At 50.3% G+C, this 12,960-nt stretch overlaps 1 protein-coding gene across 2 annotated transcripts in view; it reads left to right on the forward strand.

The window, feature by feature from the left end:
• Positions 1-12,960, forward strand: part of LRRIQ1 (leucine rich repeats and IQ motif containing 1) — a 1,566,481-nt gene that overhangs the window by 692,267 nt on the left and 861,254 nt on the right. For both annotated transcript variants that reach the window (XM_069229624.1, XM_069229625.1), the window contains one exon: positions 10,420-10,599. In XM_069229624.1, coding sequence (XP_069085725.1) covers positions 10,420-10,599 — 180 coding nt within the window. The remainder of the gene's footprint in view (positions 1-10,419; positions 10,600-12,960) is intronic.

The raw sequence follows: 12,960 nt of genomic DNA on the forward strand, positions 1-12,960 counted from the left end.
CACCATCATAGTCCGTGGATCACTGGGCCCAAAAGGCATGGGCGAGGCCCACACTCAATACCCGATCAAAAAGGAGAGAACACTGCAGGGGCATCAGATAGAAATAAAACAGGCCCCTCAGGGGGAAGGGAAGGGGGGGTACCTCAGCTGGTTGAGTGCACGAAGCCAGATCCACGAGTCGGCTCCATGCCCACTGTTCAATCCTGTGGAGTGCAAAGCCACAGTCTCTCAAGTTTCTACAGTGGGTGGGTTGCCCACTGTGCAATCCTGAGGAGTGCCAAGCCACAGTCTCTCAAGTCTCTACAGTGGGTAGGTTGCCCACTGTGCAATCCTGGGGAGTGCAAAGCCACAGTCTCTCAAGTCTCTACAGTGGGTGGTTTGCCCACTGTGCAATCCTGGGGAGTGCAAAGCCACAGTCTCAAGTCTCTACAGTGGGTGGGTTGCCCACTGTTCAATCCTGGGGAGTGGCAAGCCACAGTCTCTGAAGTGGATAACAGTCTCCACTGGTTTCTGGAGGGGGGCCTTGTGCTCACAGTGCTTCATCCTGCCAAGGACTGAGGTAGTGGATGTATCTCTCCACTGGTTCTGGAGGGGGCCTTGTGCCCAGAGTGCTTCATCCTGCCCGTGGCGGACTCAGTAGCGTCGGAATCATTGGCGCTGACTGGCCTGCGGGGCTGCTGGCGGCTGTGTCCTGAGCAGCAGTTCAGCTGGTGGCGGTCTTGTCCTGGCCTGCGGGGCTGCTGGCGGCGGTGTACTGGGCAGCGGTTCAGCTGGTGGCGGTCTTGTCCTGGCCTGCGGGGCTGCTGGCGGCGGTGTCCTGGGCAGCGGTTCAGCTGGTGGCGGTCTTGTCTGTGGCAGTGTGGCTGCTGCTGGTCGCTTCCTGGGCAGTGAGGCTGCTGCTGGTGGTCCTGTCTGTGGCAGCGGGGCTGCTGGCTGTCGCATTCTGGGCAGCGGGGCTGCTGCTGGCGGTCCTGTCTGTGGCAGCAGGGCTGCTGGTGGTCGCTTCCTGGGCAGCGGGGCTGCTGCTGGCGGTCCTGTCTGTGGCAGCGGGGCTGCTGGCGGTTGCTTCCTGGGCAGTGGGGCTGCTGGCGGTCACTTCCTGGGCAGCGGGGCTGCTGCTGGCGGTCCTGTCTGTGCCAGCGGGGCTGCTACTGGCGGTCTTGTCTGTGGCAGCGGGGCTGCTGCTGGCGGTCTTCTCCTGGGCAGTGTGGCTGCTGGCGGTCTTGTCCTCCGTGCTGATCTTCCTAGACTTGCCGGTTTTACTGTGCCCCTTTACCGCCTTGGATGGTGTTGCAGCTGTCTCCACACTCCCAACTGTACCCCTGGGTGCGGCTTTGGTGGCTGGTTTCTTTCCCCTCTCCCAACTGGGCACTGGCCAACTTTTGATGCTTGACAGGTGGGGGACTGTCCCTGCTGTGGCTTCTTGCCACACTGGCTGCCCTGCTGCCTGGTGCACTCCATAATCCGGTGATTGCTGGCACCACTGGTCCCGCCTATATTGCGGCTGAGGTGCTAGGTTGGGACCTGGAGAGTCGGGCCCTAGGAGACTGACGGGGTGGGGGAGGTGAGGGAAAGAGGTCAAGGCTGGCCAGGAAACGTTTCTTATGACCACTGGGACGGGTAGCTGGAGGGGGTTTGGGAGTGGAGGAAGAGGTTGTGGTTGTAGGAGGTGTACGTTTGCTGATTTTGGGTGAAGGTGCATGGGCTGGAGGCTGTCGTGAGGTGGATGGCTGTTGGGTGGGTGTGTGGCTGCGTTTGTGTACCTTGGGAGGTGGCCTCACAGACACACTGGGAGAGGACACAGGGGACGTGTGAATGGTAGTGGGGGTGGTGACTGCACGTGTGCGGGGTGTGGTGGTGGGTGTGCTGGTGATGGACATAGTGGCTGAGGATGTAGTGCATGCAGGTGTGAGTGGAGACGAGACAGGAAGGGAGGAGGAAGACGAGGAGGAGGGGGACACAGTGGAGGCAGTGGATGTTGGGTGTCTGCACATGTGTGATGCTTGCGTGAGGACCTGTGGGATGTGTGGTGCTTATGTTTGCCAGAGCTTCCCTTGTGTGTTGAGATGTGTGCATGCTGGTCTGATGGTGTGCTTGGGATAGGCTGAGGTACAGGGGTGTGGGTCTGGGTGGAGGAAGTTGGAGGGGGGGAGGCTAGAGACAGGAACAATGGCTGCCATCAGTGCTGAGGCCAGAGTCTGAAAAGCTCGCCGAAGGGCTGCCTGACCAGAATGAATGCCCTCCAGGTATGCATTTGTCTGATGCAACTGCCTCTCTACACCCTGAATGGCATTCAAAATGGTAGTCTGCCCAACAGTGAGGGACCTGAGGAGGTTAATGGCCTCCTCACTGAGGGCAGCAGGGGTGGCCGGGGCAGGGGCTGAGGTGCCTGGGGCGAAGGTAATGCCCACCCTCATGGGTGAGGGGGCACAGGGCAAAGGCTGAGGGGCTGCTGGGAGGGTGGTGCTGGTAGGGGGGTGGCGGCTGTACCTGTAGATGCGGGGGGCACAGATGGGGCTGCCACTGCAAGGGAGCTCCCATCAGAGGAGGAGTCCGTATCGCTGGTGTCAGCTCCTTTCCCTGCCGTAGAGCTCCCCTCGCCCTCTGTCCCACTGGTGAATTCGGAGTCCGTAGTGTCACCCTCCAGGGCCATGTGGGATGCAGCTCCCAACCTGCTCCGGTGCCACTGCTCCTCCGCCTGATGATGCTACTGCACACAAGTACAGGGAGACCACAAAAAGGGGGGGGAGACAGAAGAAAGACATGTTCAGTGCATGCAATACCGCTACCGTTGGCGGACACGACAGACACCGAAGCCCCCTGCACTACGCCACGCACTTGGGGTCCACTATTCAATCCCAGGGAAATGGCTTACAAGGCTATGGCCGATTTCTGCACACATGGATGTCACAGGAGCCTGACTAGGTGTAGTTGGCACTGTACACAGGTGGGGTGGGGTGCCACAGGGCCTGCCTGGAGAAGGGAACTCAACTAGCAAACTCGCCCTGGCCTAGGGGAACCCACAGCCCACCTCCCCCACCCAGACACCTAAAATGCATGCTGAATCAACAGAAAGAGAATGTACTCACCCCCTTGTGGCTGCTGTGATGCCCTCAAGCGCCCATCCAAGTTCTGATACGCCACCGCCAGGATCCTGAACATCAGGGGGGTCATGGTGCGACGGGCACCCCTCCCACGTTGGGAGGCCATCCCCAGCTGGGCCTGCGCCGTCTTCTTGCTCCAGCGGCGAATGTCCTCCCATCTTTTCCGGCAGTGGGTGCTCCGTCTGTGGTAGACTCCCAGGGTCTGGACTTCCTTGGCGATGGCACACCAGATGTCCTTTTTCTGGTGGGCTCTGACCTACAGGAATTGTACAGGGGAAAAGAGAAGTAATTACCAACTGCACCGTCAGTCATTGACCCGCATCCCTACCCTTGCCATGACGCACATGCACTCACCGTTGTTTCATGCACGCCTCATTCTCACCCCCCCATCTTTCATCCACCCCACTCCACACAGGCATTGCCCATACAGCATGCTCACAGTGTACTTACCTGTTTGTCTGGAGGGTAGAGTAGCGTGTACTGGGGGAGGACCCCATCCACGAGTTTCTCCAACTCCTCCATGCTGAAAACAGGGGCCCTTTCCCCAGACACACGAGCCATTGTCTCTTCCAGACTGAGGTCACAGCAGCACTTGCAGTGTAGGTCCTCTAATGTCGAAGATCAGGTATCGAGTGATTGAACAGAGAGAAAATGGCAGTCTCATCCGTGGCGGTGCGTACCGTCTCCGCCGGCGTACATCGTCATTGGCTCCTGGGACCCATAGGGTCCAATGTTAACCAATGCAGAATTGCGCCGCGGTCTTTGACCGCCTACCGCAACGGTGTACAACGCCAGCACAGTTACCTCATATCCCCTTGTCCCACCTTACAGGTCAGGCATCCGCCATTTCAGGGGCCCACATGGCTTTATTTTTGACTGCGTCACACATACCTAGGCCTTGCCTAACAACTCATACAGGCAAATTTCAATTTATAAATATGTTCAGAGTAAGCTGTGTTTACGTACCTCAGAGTTGCTTGACTCTGTGCTCGCTGTTCTCCTCCATAGGCACCATCCGCTGGGGCATGTGAGAAGATGGCGGCATCCTCCGGTGTACAGACCGTTGGTGGACCTATCGACAATGGAGGAAAGACATGTGATCATCAAATACAGGCTTGATCGTGCCAAAATCCAGGAACTGTGTGCCCAGTTGGAGCCAGACCTGATGTCAGCTATCCGCCATCCCACAGGAATCCCCCCTCAAGTGCAGGTGCTGTCAGTACTTCATTTCCTAGCAAGTGGGTCTTTTCAAACAACAGTGGCCATAGCATCAGGGATGTCCCAGCCTATGTTTTCCAACGTGTTGTCCAGAGTGTTGTCTGCCCTGCTGAAACACATGCGGAGCTACATCGTTTTCCCTCAGGTGGAGGAATTGCCTGCAGTGAAAGGTGACTTCTATGCCCTGGGACATATCCCAAACATCATAGGTGCAATTGATGGGACACATGTGGCCTTGGTACCCTCACCCCTGCAGGAGTAAACAGGTGTACAGAAACCGGAAGAGTTACCATTCGATGAATGTGCAGATGGTGTGTTTGGCAGACCAGTACATCTCCCATGTTACTGCAAAATTCCCTGGCTCAGTGCATGACGCTTACATCCTGCGGAATAGCAGCATCCGTTATGTGATGGGGCAACTCCTGAGGCACCGGGTGTGGCTATTAGTCGATCACCTGGACCCAAATCAGTGGGAACAGTTGTCTGGGTCTGTGGATGTTCCTATGAGTTAGTGTGTGTCTAACAGTTGTCCCTCGCCATTTGCAGGTGACTCTGGTTACCCCAACCTGTCATGGCTACTGACCCCAGTGAGGAATCCCAGGACAAGGGCAGAGGAACGCTACAATGAGGCCCATGGGCGAACTAGGAGGATTATAGAGCGGACCTTCGGCCTCCTAAAGGCCAGGTTCAGGTGCCTCAATATGACAGGCGGTTCCCTATTCTACTCACCAAAGAAGGTGTGCCAGATCATCGTGGCCTGCTGTATGCTTCACAACTTGGCTTTGCGACGACAGGTGCCTTTTCTGCAGGAGGATGGTCCAGATGGAGGTGTTGTGGCAGCTGTGGAGCCTGTGGACAGTGAAGACGAGGAAGCAGAAGAAGAGGACATCGACAACAGGAACACGGTGATCCTGCAATACTTCCAGTGAGACACAGGTAAGAAGACAAACCTGCCTGCTACATCTAATTTAAATCGACTACCTCTCTGCTGTCTATCATTTTCACCCAGTGTATGGTCACTGAGTTGACACTTTCCCTTACGATTTCACAGATGTGGGTCCCACTGTGTGACATCTGCTTTGTTTCCTCATGGACTAGAGCTGTGTGACATAGGTATGTTGACATTACAATTGAAAGAGCATTTTGACACTGTAATTGCTAATACACTATTTCGAAATCACAGACAGACTCCAGATTGTTATGTGCTTTAAGGGTGTTTATTCAAGTGCTCAATATTGGAGGGTGCTGTAAAATGGTGAAGGGTGATGGTGGAGGAATGTCCATGGCAGAGTCCAGTCTATTAGTCTCACAGGTGCATTGTCCAAAGGGGAATAGGAAGTGGAGCTGGGGCAGTTAAAGTATGGACAGGGTGACAAGGTGGGACAAATGGATGACAATCAGGGTGGTCTCATTTCTTGGCGGGGTCTTGGCATCGTTCTCTGTCTTTGTCCTGGATCTCAGGGACCGTCTGCGGGGTGGTTCTCTCTCTGCAGGGGGTGGGGTGCTTGTGTGGTGGTCCTGTGGCGGTGCCTCCTGTCCACTAGTGCCGACGGAGGTGGTTGGCAGTTCATCGTCCAGGCTAGTGTCAGGGGCCCCTTGTTGTGCCACAGTGTCCCTCCTGGCGTTGATGAGTTCCTTCAGCACCCATACAATGTTGCCCAGGGTGGAATTGATGGATTTGAGTTCCTCCCTGAAGCCCAAATACTGTTCCTCCTGCAGCCGCTGGGTCTCCTGAAACTTGGCCAGTACCTTTGCCATCGTCTCCTGGGAATGGTGGTAGGCTCCCATGATGTTGGAGAGGGCCTCGTGGAGAGTGGGTTCCCTGGGCCTGTCCTCCCCCTGTTGCACAGCAGCCCTCCCAGTTCCCCTGTTTACCTGGGCCTCTGTCCCCTGAACGGTGTGCCCACTGCCACTGCCCCCAGGTCCCTGGTGTTGTTGGGGTGGTTAGCCTGGGTTCCCTGTAGTGGTGGACACACTGCTGCTTGACGTGTCCTGGGGACAGAGGTATGGGCCCGCTGGGTGGTGCTGTGCTGGCGTTTCCAGAGGGGGGAAGCTCTGTAGTGGCCTATGCCAGTGTGAGGGGAACCGACTGTCCCGAGGTCCCAGATGGGCCGGGCTGGTCATCTAGATCCAGTTGGACAGAGCTGCTGTCATCACTGTGGACCTTTTCTGTGGGTGGAGCGGACATGTCTGGACCTTCCTGTCGGTGACGTTGGGTAGGGGTCCTGCATGGGTGTAAAAGCATGATTATTGCATCTGTGTGTGCCATGGTGTGCAATGGGTGGGTGACTGTATACCCCAGTGCTTGCATTCCTGTGTAGGACCTTGTGTGATGATGGTTTAAGGGGGTGTATGGGTATGTGCAGTAGCTATGCTTTGGTGATGGGTGTCCATGCTTTGGTGTTACATGCAGGGCTTGGTGTTGGGATGGGTGGTTTGTGATATTGGGGCATGTGTGAGGAGTTGGAGTGATGGGGGTGAGGGCGAGGGTGGGGGTATGTGATGGCATGCAGGTAGGGTGGGGGATGTAATAGTAAAGATTTGACTTACCAGAGTCCATTCCTCCAGCTACTTCTGCGAGGCCCTCAGGATGCAGAATAGCCAAGCCCTGCTTCTCCCATGTTGTTAGTTGTGGGGGAGGAGGTGGGGGTCCGCCGCCAGTCCTCTGTACTGCGATGTGGTGTCTTGAGACCACAGAACACACCTTCCCCCGTAGGTCGTTCCACCTCTTCCTGATGTCATCCCTATTTCTTGGGTGCTGTCCCACTGTGTTGATCCTGTCCACGATTCTTCGCCATAGCTCCATCTTCCTTGCTATGGAGGTGTGCTGCACCTGTGATCCAAATAGCTGTGGCTCTACCCTGATGATTTCCTCCACCATGACCCTGAGCTCCTCCTCAGAGAACCTGGGGTGTCTTTGCCGTGCCATGGGGTGGTGTGGGTGATGTGTGGGGTGGTGTGTGTTGTGATATGTGGGGTGATATTTAGTGGTGTGTTGTGTGAGGTGTGTGGATGTTATGTGGGTGATGGTGTTGAGTGCCTGTGGATGCTCGTTTGTAGATGGTGGTGTCTCTCTGTGCTGTTCAGTCGCAATTCTGGTCGTAAGGGTTTGTGGGTGATGTGGGTGTGTGTTTTATATTGTATTGGGTGTGTGGGAGTGGTGTGTGTATGTGTATCAGGTGTGTGTATTTCGAATTGTCCAATGTGGATGTGTTTTGTATATGTGTGTGTATTTTGAGCGCGGCGGTGTGTACCGCCAATGGAATACCGCAGTTGAAAGACCGCCGCGTGGATTCGTTGGTCGTGATAGTGTGGGCGTATTTCTGTTGGCGTGACAGTGGAGGATTTCTTATCGCCAGTTTATCACTGACCTTTGGTGTGGCGGACTTGTGTGGGTGTCTAGATTTGGGTGGATTCCGGCCTTTGGGTCATAATGACCGTGGTGGAATTCCGCGGCGGTGTGTTGGCGGTCTTCTGCACGGCGGTAAGCGGCTTTTACCGCCAATGTTGTAATGAGGGCCATTATCATTAGACCAGTTAGCCGATCTGAAAATTTCCTCGAGTCAGGAACCAGCCCAGAGTGCTTTAGAAGCCATAGCTCCTCTGGAAGAATGGGCTCCAAAGGAGCAGGTATCAGTGCCTGCTAAGGACATAACCCACTTAACACAATGGGCAAGAGTTGGGGAAGAAACCGGTTTGAAAGTTTTCCTGAAGAAAATAAAGAGTTGGGATGCTGAAGAAGTTATCAAATCGTCTGCCTTTTGCTAATATATCTTCAAACATTGACCTACACATAATTTAGGATGGTCAGGAAAATAGGGATTATATAATGATGATAGATTAGTTTTAGTATGTCTATGAATATTAAATAAAACACCCATTGGAGTAAATGGTGAGCCGTGATATCAAGGGCTCTAACGTCTGAAAGTCGTTTGAAAGAAACAAGGCATAACAACATGGTAAGTTTAGCAGATAACCTTTTCAAAGTAAGAATGGTATTATCTGGCCAGGATAAGAATAGGTTCAATATACCATTGACATCCCACAAAGAACTATATTTTGGTTGAAGAGGATTAGAAAATTGTACTCCCTTCAATAGACGGCATACCAACGAATGTTCACCAACTGGTTTTCTGTTGATGTAAGGGTGAGAGAAGGAAATGGCTGACCTATACAGATTGATGGTGTGATACGTTTTGCCTTTACTAGTTTTCACTGCAAAGAAATTAACAATAAATGTTACATCCGCTGAAAGGGAATCAATATGTTTTCCCATGCACCAGCTATGCCATAAGGACCATGCAGATCTGTATGCCTTTTTTGTTCTTGGAACCCGAGAGTGTTCAATGAAGTTTAAAGCTTCTGCCGAAATAGCAGGGACTGGCTGGGATTCCCTGATATTTTCCAAGCTGAGAGGGTAAGGAGATTCTCTAAAATTAAGTTGTGAGGAAGGCCGAGGGGTTTGGAAAGTAGGTCTAGAAAGGAAAGAAGAAGAAATGGGAAGTCTATTGATAGCTCCAGATGGGTAGGGAACCACACTTGGGATTGCCAAAAGGGGGCTGTGAGAACCACCACTGCTCGTTGACGTCTTAGCTGTGCTAACAATCTGTTGATCATGATGAACGGAGAGAAAGCGTAATTGAGAGAAATTGAGCAATCCTGTGAAAAAGCATTGAAGGCTAATGCCAAGGGATCTGGATGCCAACTGAAGAACTGGGGAAGTTGGGCATTGAGATGAGAAGCAAATAGATATGTCTGAAAAGGGCCTAATTTCTGATTAATAATCTCTAATATTTCGGGATGGAGTTTCCAATCGCTTGAATCTTGAAGATGGTGAGAATGCCAATCTGCCACTGAGTTCAGATTGCCTGGTAAGTATTCGGCATGAACCGAGATTCTGTTTTGGAGGCAAAAATCCGAAGACCCTTTCGCTAATTCTGCTAAAGGTTTGGATTTTGTGCCCCCCAAATGATTGCTATAGCGGACAACAACAAACTCTGTCTTGCTAGGCTTTTGATTGCAAATGAGCCGGCAAGCATCTCCTTACAATCGAAATGCAAATTTGACTCGTCTAGTGACCATGTACCTCCAGTCGAGATTGGATCACACAACTGTCGTCGACAATGGCGACCGTAGGCTGAGGGGAACATCGAAGCTTCGAAAAGCAATAGAGCGCACGAGGCAGGAGTGCTGGGTACGATGCAGCTACAAGCCAACTGGGGGAAGTGAGGGAAATAAAACCATGCGACAAAGTGAACGGGCATATACCAATAAACTTCCGCAAGCGGTAAATGACAAAAGCATTCTGAAAATATACTTATCTTGACTAGGAGCAGCAATTAAAAGAGGGCTGTTCACGGTCAAGATAAGTAATATGGAGTCATCTGGCCCGTGATTGGTATATTACTATGGATTACGCGTTTTCTCCCAGTGGCTACTATTTTGGGATTTCAAGTTTTCTGTCTTGACTACTGCTATTAAAAGTTTACAAGAAATGAAAGCATAATAGGAGCCTCCGTTCATGTCAAAAAATTCATACTAGAGTAAGTATCTTCTTGTGGGAAACATGCACTTGTTTTCGGTCTTACAAATTGTACATGCATTATTTGTGTGGTGTGTGCAATGCCAGTCACAGATGGCCCCACCGTGAAACTTTAAGATAGCCCCATCTAATACATTTGCATATAATGCATCTAAATGTAACTCCTTTACATATCCACTGATTATCCTCTAAAACTGGCAGGGGCTGGCTACCTTGGACCTACCTTAGCTCCCCCTTGCCCTTCTGTAAATGTAAGGCTGTTGCTTACTTGGATATGGGTTAGATTTATCGACTAAATCATCATTCGCTTACCTGCTTTTTTTCCCTGTCAGTCATATATTGTTCACATAACCCATAATACCGCGTGTTTAAGAATAGCAACGTTTGATAAACGTAAACCAGAGTGTTTAAAGTATTGATCATTTGTGCATCACATTTCAATACCTTCTCAGCGCAATTGAACCGCTTTTTGACCAAAGAAATGCAAACTTATGTGTTTTGCACGCTAAAACCTGATCCAAAATAACATATAAATGTTGTTAATTTTTTTTGTAGATGCTCACTCATGAAAATTTTGCCTGGGTTAAAAATTCTAAATGACGAAGCTTTGCCGTCGGAGAAAATTGCTCGTGAAGAAAACTGTTCTTTAGTTCCCAAAGGGAGTTTCTTGGCCTTTTGTCAAGCTCAGATTCAAGAGGTAAACTTGCTAAACAAAAGACATGACGACGAACTGGGGTGAGTACCTGTACACGCAATAATTCATTTCACTGTTATTGCACTTGAATAATGACAACAACTTGTTACATGAACATTGTCTCCAAATAACTTTTTCTATAGCATGTATTGTACTACTTTTATGTAAAGTAGTTGAATATGCAACTTTGAATGTCGCTTACATGGTTGCACAACAGTATAGCTGTGAATCTGTTATACTGGTAAACCCCTCCCCCTTCCATATTACCCCTCACATTAATACAGCTTTAATACTTACCAAAACCCTTCAATGAATTTATAGTATTTTAATGTAAAAAATATTCAACAAATAATCGGATTTTCTGGTTGCTGTTTCCATTCGACATTTCAAGACAGTTCAGTAAAGCGGTTTTAGAGTCGTAATTGCATTAGGCAGAAAATGAAAGAAAAATAAAACATGTTAAAAACCAACTCTCTTTAAGGCAGTTGGGGGGCAATGATCCATTCATACAGTGTTAGAGAAGTAAAGAATGAGAGAGTTAGCTCGAGGGTGAGGAGACTATTGGCAGACACCTCTAACGGGTTGGGCTTTTCCACTTGTTAGCAGTCCCTTGGGTTGGATTTGCTTGGCTGTTAATAGTGTGGAATGATGATTCGTTGTCCCGGGTTTCAAGTCAGTTGGACCGAAATCCAGAAGCCATAAGCTGGACAGAAAATAGCTCGGATGGTGGAAAAGCAAGGAGGACTCAGATCAGTAGGACACAGATAAGCCGCAACATACCTCAAAGGCCTAGAGGCAGAAACCCGTTCAGCGAGCTTCAGGTGGCCCTACTGTGCATTGTTACCTTCCATGAAAAGGTGATATCTGACTATTTTGTCTGTCCGAATGAGATACTGGGCTGTGATGGTCACAAAGGTTTGTATGGTGATGAGACTATTTTCACTGAAAAACATCAGCATAGGAGACATAAGTGGACAACGTCTAAGCAAGACTTGGGACAACCTTCAGGTCTTCTTACCCCCTATAATGGTGAGAATTGAATTGCACATGCTGTGTCAGGGCATGGCGAGAGGGATGTAAAAAAAAGCCTGATCTGCAACATTGGCTCAGAAAACGTGGAACAAAAAGCAAGGAGGTAGCAGAAAATACTTCCGACTGTAGCATCACTCCTTCTGATCTCTAGCATTAACTGCAGTGGTGAACCAGTACACTACACCGTGGGCTCACACAACCATTACTCTAATTGTTTCTGTATGCACTGTTTAGTGCCACTGAATTCCTTTTGTTTCTGTTCTGCAACAGCATTACGCAGAAACAGAGGTAAGCATCTTATAATGCCATATGCCTAAAATATTTGGCCTGCAGTAATTGGCTTCTGTTCTCTGCACTGCTAAATCTATCCATGGTCTTGGAAGGGGAACTCCTTCCTTTACTGCTTCTAACTGCCTATATTGATAGCCTTTAAACTGTCGGAGGATGCTGCTGCTCACATTTCTCACCTTTTTTTGCTCCTCACCTCTGAGCACTGTCAAATGGGTATATTGTTTACTAAGAGTGCTGCCTGATGTCTGGGGCACGTGGTGGACTGGTGCCCCTGGGGTGCCACCAGCTGTGAACAACTGCCAGTGTACCTGCAAGCAAATTAGAAGCCAGAAGCTGAAGTGTTCTGTGAGAATCGTTAGCACAAGTCTCCTTTCAAGAAACCAGTTGTTTAATTGGCATAAGGGGGCGCTTAGTTCTCTGTGGCAACCCTCCGTGTTCTCATTGTCCACCCAAACCATGTCTTCAGCCATGCATTTTCACTCGTTTCCATTTCTTCCCCTTTATTTTTCTCATTGGTTCTTGGAAGGAGCGTTGACTAACAAAGAATCAATTCTGAGTCTGAAGAGATGCAATCACAAGTTCCTTAAAATTTACGATGTTCTGCCTGTGGTTGTGTTTCTCTGATACCCCAACATCATGTGACTTCTGCGCCCAGCTGCACCAGAAGGACATTCAAGAGAGAGAGGACAGGCTTATGGTGGCAACTATTTAAAGACCGTCCACACCACCTTCTAGAAGAAGGACTTGTTTCCATGCCAGCTATTGTACCTCCTCTCTCCTCTTGGTGTCACAAGAAGTGCATGAAGTAGTGAATGCCTCTCATAATGGGAAGAAGTGGAAGCATTCCAAGCATTGATCCAAGTTTCTCATCAACACAAAGCTGCTGGTGAAGAACTCTTGGCTTGAGCCCTTGCTTTTCCAAATCCCCATCACATCTCCTCCTTCTTAGTGCTGTTTCTAAAGCTGTCATCTTTACTTACTATAAAGCCATCTTTTGCATCAACGAGATCAAAGCCATGATTAAATCTAAGGTCTGATTTCGATTTTGGCAGACAGGATACTTTGATGCAGTTGCAATG

The sequence above is a fragment of the Pleurodeles waltl genome, chromosome 4_1 (assembly GCF_031143425.1).
Source record: "Pleurodeles waltl isolate 20211129_DDA chromosome 4_1, aPleWal1.hap1.20221129, whole genome shotgun sequence".
NCBI lineage: Eukaryota > Metazoa > Chordata > Amphibia > Caudata > Salamandridae > Pleurodeles > Pleurodeles waltl.